Below are 7500 nucleotides of genomic sequence, written 5' to 3'. Positions count from 1 at the left end.
CAACTGCGGGAGAGGGGGGGGGGGGGGGGGGGGGGGAAGGAGATAGGTGTTTGCGCGCATGTGTACCATTACCAAGGTCACACAATCAGACAGCTCCTATCACGTCGTGTCTGGCAAGCAAGCTGCGTCTGTCACTGGGGTTTAACAAGTTGCTTCCTCATTTGGTGGTGGTGGTGGGGGGGGAGAGGTGGCATGGTGAGGGGGTGTGCGGGTGTGTGTGTGTGTGTGTGTGTGTGTGTGTGTAGGGGGCACAGAAAGAAGGAACAGATTAATTTATTTGAAAGAAAGATTGCATTGTGTGTGTGTGTGTGTGTGTGTGTGTGTGTGTGTGTGTGTGCGCGCGCGTGTGCGCCTCAGCAGGATTCTATCCAGGAAACTCATCACTGTTCCTAAGTCATCCATCATCATTATCATCACGTCACCATCGACATCATTATCGTCATCACCTTTATCATCATTGTATCACTGTCATCATGATCACCATCACTACCATCATCTTCCTCGTCATCATCATCATCATCGTCGTCGTCGTCGTCGTCATCGACATCGTCACTTCGCTGATCATGTCCTGAAGCTCGTGACCCATCCTGTGTCCGTGGCCCAATTTTTATATTACACTTTTTATTTCATTTCAATCATGTACCCAGCTCGTTCATCATCATCATCATCATCATCATCAAATACATCATTATCATCATCATCACCATTATCGTCGTCATCATCACCACCACCACCACCACCACCATCATCATCATCATCATTATCGCCATCATCATCATCATCATTATCATTATCGTCATCATCATCATCATCATCATTATCATCATCACCATCATCATCATTATCGTCATCATCATCATCACTATGGTTTTCCCCACTCACCACCATCATCACTATCAGCATCACCATAGTAATCACTACTCACCATCATAATCACCATGGTTATCCCCACTCACCACCATCATAATCACCATGGTTATCCCCACTCTCCATCATCATAATTACCATGGTTATCCCCACTCACCGTCACCATCACTATGGTTATCCCCACTCACCATCATCATCACCATGGTTATCCCCAATCACCATAATCATCACCACCATCATCACCATGGTTATCCCCACTCACCACCATCATCACTATCAGCATCACCATAGTAACCACTACTCACCATCATCATCACCATGGTTATCCCCACTCACCATCATCATAATCACCATGGTTATCCCCACTCACCGTCATCATCACCATGGTTATCCCCACTCACCACCATCATCACTATCATCATCACCACGGTAATCCCTACTCACCACCATCATCACCATGGTAATCCCCACTCACCATCATCATCATCACCATAGCTGGTTATCTCCACTCACCATCATCATATGTATAGGTCAGGGGCATAGCCCTTGCTACTGGTACCATGTAACCCAGTACTACCTGCCGCATGTGAAGTCTCCCAACGACGGACCTGGCGGAGGAGGAAACCTTTCCCAACGGCTGTGAAGGCGGAAGAGGATGACCAAAGGGCAGGGGGAGCTCTTATCCTTGGCAGGAAGTCCCCCTAGGAGACGGAGCTCCGAAGAAAAAAACCTGCACCTATCGAGGCCGTCCTACACGTGGCAGTATCTGCACCCGTGGGACTGTGAGCGTCGGTAGGCGAGAGAGTGGGGAAGGGACTGCACAACTCCTCCTCACTAAAAAAAAAGTCACCTGTGCTGGTTGCCTTAATGTCGGAACGACACACCGAGAGATAAGCCTGCCTGCCTACTCATCCGTCGGACCGACGGGAGACTCCATCATCATCATCATCACCATGGTGATCACCACTCACCACCACCATCATCATCACCATGGTGATCACCACTCACCACCACCATCATCATCACCATGGTAATCACCACTCACCATCATCACCATGGTTATCCCCACTCACCATCAGCGTCCACCTCGTTGATCATGTCCTGGAGCTCTGCCTCAGTGGGGTTCTGCCCCAGGGACCTCATGACTGTGCCCAGCTCCTTGGTGGTGATGGTGCCGTCCCCGTCCTTGTCAAACAGCGAGAACGCCTCGCGGAACTCTGCACGTGACGCAAGCACGCGCGCGCGCACACACGCACACACACACACACACACACACACACACACACACACATACCATGTCAGTCTAAAATGTCTAATATTACATAATGTGGATAGGCTCAAATTGAACGCTCTCTCTCTCTCTCACACACACAACACACACACACACACACACACACACACACACACAGACGCGTATACATGCATACACACACGCGCGCGCTCGCGCGCATGCGCACGCACACAGGTACGCACACACATACACAGACAGACAGACAGACAGACACACACACACACACACACACACACACACACACACACACACCATGTCAGTCTAATATGTCTAATATTACATAATGTGGATAGACATGAAATGAAATTGAACGCTCACACACACACACACACACACACACACACACACACACACACACACACACTGACGCGTATACATGCACACACACACACACACACACGCTCGCGCGCATGCGCACGCACACAGGCAGGCACGCACACACACACACACACACACACACACACTCACCACACACACTCACACACACACGCACACAGCGTGAGCAAGTGGCGTGATATGCGAGGAGCAGCCTGTTCGACAGTAAGCTCATGCTGACCTCCCCTGAATATTCGGCTTCCCGGAAGGTGTCACAACTGTCTGTTTCATTCTTCAGTCTCTCTTGAAAAAAAAAAAAAAAAAAAAAAAATTCTTTCTTTCTTTCTTTCTTTTTTTCCTTTTTGTTGTTGTTGTTGCTCTCTCTTTTGCTTGAAAGTGTTATCATTCTTCTGTCCTTATTTTTGTTTTGTTTTTAAATTGTTTTTTCTTTCTTTCTTTATTTTATTTTATTTTTTGTTGCTCTCTCTTTTGCTTGAAAGTGTTATCATTCTTCTGTCCTTATTTTTGTTTTGTTTTTAAATTGTTTTTTCTTTCTTTCTTTCTTTCTTTCTTTTCTTTTCTTTTTTGTTGCTTGAAAGTGTTATCGTTACTTTTCTTATATACTTTCCCCCCCTTTATTTCTTTATCTGTTTGTTTACTTGTTCTTTTTTCATCCTTTCTCTCTCCCCCTCTCTCCCCCTCACTCTCTCTCCCCCCCTCTCCCTCCCTCTCTCTCTCTCTCTCTCTCTCTCTCCTTTGCTTCTTTCTGTTTTTTCTCATTTCAAAAGAGTTCTTTGTTTCTTTTCCGCTTTTATTCTTTTTTTTCCTTTTTTTGTTTTGTTTTTACTTTTTTCTCTCTCTCTCTCCCCTCTTTCTCTCTCTCTCCCCCTCACTCTCTTTCTCCCTCCCCCTCTCTCTCTCCCTCTCCCTATCTCTCTATTTGTTTTCTTTCAATGTCTTTGCTTTTCTTTCTTTTAAAAAACATTCGGTTTTTCGTCCTTTGAATACACGTATCCATCTTGTCCGTTAGAACTCGACGAGAGAAATGGATGGAGAGAGAGAGAGAGAGAGAGAGAGAGAGAGAGAGAGAGAGAGAGAGGGAGAGAGGGGGAGAGAGAGAGAGGGGGAGACAGAGAGGGAGACAGAGAGTGAGGGAGAGAGAGAGAGAGGGAGAGAGAGGGGGAGAGAGATGGAGAGAGAGAGACAGACAGAGAGGGAGGCAGAGAGAGGGACGTTGAGACAGAGGACAGACAGACAGAGAGATAGATAGATAGGTACGGAGGTAAGCAGGTAGGTAGGTGGGTCATACATACATAGGGACATACAGACAGACACACACACACACACATAGTCAGAGAGAGAGACAGCCAGAGAGACTGAGATAGAGACCGTGAAAGAGAGAGAGAGAGAGAGAGAGAGAGAGAGAGAGACAGACAGAGAGACAGAGAGACAGAGAGAGAGCCAAAATAGAGACAGACACAGACAGGGGACAGAGAGACATCGAGCGAGACACAGAACGAAAGCAGGAGACGCAGACAGATAAAGAAGCACAGGCAGCACGTACAAAACGACTCGTTCACTGGATGAGGTGGCTTCCCCAGACCAGCGGTCCTCCATCCTCCTCCTCCTCCTCCTCCACCACCCTTCCCCTCCCCTCCCCTCCCCAAAACTCCCAAATCCTCCCCCCCTCCCCCCCCCAAAAAAAAACACCTCACTCTCTCTCCCTCCCTCCCTGTTCCTCTTAGTTAATCAATTTATGAATCCAGAGACGCGTTCTTGACCAGGATGAGATGAACCGTTGGTGAGGTAGTAGAAAAAAAAAAAGAAAAAAAAAGAAAGGAAAAAAAAAGCTTTCAACACTCAGCAGACGTGGCAGCTTGTAGCACCCGGCGCAGCACGGCACAGCGAAACGCAACGGCACACAGCACAGCACGGCATAGCACAGCACAGCACAGCACAGCACAACGCAACACAGCACAGCACAGCACAGCACAGCACAACAAAACGCAACGCAACACAGCACAGCACAGCACAACACAACACAACACAGCACAGCACAGCACAGCACAGCACAGCACGGCATGGCACAGCACAGCACAGCACAACACAACACAACGCAGCACAGCACAGCAGAGCACGGCATGGCACAGCACAACACAACGCAACGCAGCACAGCACAGCTTAGCACAGCACAGCACAACGCAACGCAACACAGCACAGCACAGCACGGCATGGCACAGCACAGCACAACACAACGCAACACAGCACAACGCAACGCAACACAACGCAGCACAGCACAGCACAGTACAGCACAACGCAACACAACACAAAGCAACGCAACGCAGCACAGCACAACGCAGCACAGCACAGCATAACACAGCACAGCACAGCACAATGCAGCACAGCACAGTACAGTACAGCACAGCACAGAACAACACAACACAGCACAGCACAGCACAGCACAACACAACGCAACACAGCACAGCACAGCACAATGCAGCACAGCACAGCACAGCACAATGCAGCACAGCACAGTACAGTACAGCACAGCACAGAACAACACAACACAGCACAGCACAGCACAGCACAACACAACACAGCACAGCACAACACAACACAGCACAGCACAGCACAGCACAACACAACACAGCACAGCACAACACAACGCAACACAGCACAGTACAGCACAGCACAGCACAGCACAGCACAGCACAGCACAGCAAGACACGAAACAACACGAGTTCCACATATTATATCACCTATTTGCTTAGCAGGATTTTGAGGGGGTGTTGGGTGTTCCAACTTTTGTGATCGAAGCACTGGCTGGCAATCGTAGTTTGTTTCATAACCATGTTATTGGTTTACTCACTCTCTCACCTTATATCCTTATATTCAACCCCACCCCACCCCCCAACCCCCCGCACCCCTGTCCATCTCAAATAATCACTGACATCTTTTCCCTTATTGCAGACTCTCTGTTCCACATAATCCCCCCCCCACACACACACACCCAGCCCCCTCACCTCCCCCCTCCCCAAGAAAAAAATCCCCTAACCCCTCCATCTCCTCACAATTCAATCTGTCCATCCTGGGAGAATGCACACACACACACACACACACACACACACAACACATTGGCACACACACACACACAGACACATTGGCACACACACACACAAACATTGGCACACACACACACACACACACACACACACACACACATTGGCGCGCACACACACACACACACACATTGGCACACACACACACACACACACACACACACACACACACACACACACACACACATTGGCACACACACACACACACACACACACACACACACACACACACACACACATTGGCACACACACATTGGCACACACACGTTTCAAGTTTTAATTATCCTTTCACTCCTATTGGAGTATGGAGGATTACTGCAAAATAATCTTTTCATGCCCAGAACACACAATTCCAAATACACAACAATATCACATAAAAGTTGAGAAAACACAAATGTCTTTTAACTCCAAAAGTGTAGCTAGGCAACATTTGCAAATCTGATCACCTTACTTACAGCTAAAATGACTTTTTGTTTTCCTCCTTTGAGCATATTACAGAAATTAAAAACCGATTTTGGAGACACACACATACAAACACACAAACACACAACACACACACACACACACACACACACACACACACACACACACACACACACACACACACACATTGGCACAAACACACACACAAACGTCAGTTTGGCCGCAGAAAAAGTGTCTTGGCAACGTTTTTTGATGTTAAAAAAGCCTACGATCAAGTTTGGCACGAACGTCTGCTATACAAACTGAAATCAGTCGGAATATCTGGTAATCTCTATGAGTATATAAAAAGCTTTTTATCTAATAGAACTATCCAAGCGAGGGTGGGAACACATTATTCTTTACCACATAAACTTGACATGGGAATTCCCCAGGGCTCAGTTATAGCCCCTATACTTTTTAATATTCTTATTCAGGATCTCCCAAAGGCATTGTCAAATCGTGTAGTTATAGTACAGTATGCTGATGACATTTGTATGCGGATGGGTGTCACTCTAAAAAAGTCAACCCCACAAAGAGCACGGAATTACATATGGCGTTTGTATCAATCTGATCTTGACAACCTTGGTAACTATATGTTTGAAAATGGTCTAGCCTTGTCGACAGAATAAACATGTATGATGTTGTTTAATTCAGGTGGTAACCCATCTAGCATGCCAATTTTTAAATCACTTGGTGACGTCATTGATTATAAACAGGTGGTGAAGTTTTTAGGTGTTTATCTTACTTCAAAACTGACATGGAACATTCACTTTGATTACATCTTAACAAAGGCAAGGAAAAGTATCAATCTAATCAAAATTCTAAGCCGCTTACCTTGGGGAATGGATACAAAACATTGAGCCATCTTTCCATGGCTCTTGTAAGATCTAAGTTAACGTATGCACAAGAAATACTTTTCAGTGCACCTAAACATCTATTACAAAAGATTCAAAGTGTAGACTGCAAGCCTATCAAAATTGCCCTTGGAGTGCCCTTTCATGCATCCAACCAGGAAACATACAAAACAGCCGGAATTCTTCCTTTAAATGAGCATCGTGAGTTTGCAACAGCAAAATTCGCTGTAAGATACACTTCTGTGACAGAAAATTTCATTGCTGATGAACTGACAGTAAGACCTGACATTGATTTTCCAAAAAGAACTAAAGCTATTTCATCACAAGAAACAGTTGCAACTTACGTTTCAAATCTGTTAAAAGAATCTGGTGTTAACATGAACGAGTTAGCTATAAAACCATCTGATACTCCTATTCATTTTTGGGAAATGTTGAAAGCAGATTTTGATATCAACTATTCTGAAACAAAAAAGGAAGAAAACATAAATATCACGAGTACTGCCAGAATACACATAGCAGAAAAATACCAGAATCATCTCCATATATTTACAGATGGATCGGTTCTTGATGACAAAAATGCTGGCACGGCTTT

The 7500-nt window shown here is 46.1% G+C and overlaps 1 protein-coding gene across 1 annotated transcript in view; it reads right to left on the bottom strand.

Moving 5' to 3' along the window:
* The window catches only part of LOC143281608 (calmodulin-like), a 25485-nt gene that overhangs the window by 4467 nt on the left and 13518 nt on the right, over window positions 1-7500 (bottom strand). The window contains exon 2 of the mRNA XM_076586854.1: window positions 1941-2084. Within this exon, the coding sequence (XP_076442969.1) occupies window positions 1941-2010 (70 nt within the window). The 5' untranslated portion in view covers window positions 2011-2084. The remainder of the gene's footprint in view (window positions 1-1940; window positions 2085-7500) is intronic.

The sequence above is a fragment of the Babylonia areolata genome, chromosome 4, assembly GCF_041734735.1.
Source record: "Babylonia areolata isolate BAREFJ2019XMU chromosome 4, ASM4173473v1, whole genome shotgun sequence".
Classification (NCBI taxonomy): domain Eukaryota; kingdom Metazoa; phylum Mollusca; class Gastropoda; order Neogastropoda; family Buccinidae; genus Babylonia; species Babylonia areolata.
The sequence above is the reverse complement of the archived record's forward strand: the minus strand, read 5'-3'. Positions and strand labels throughout refer to the sequence as shown.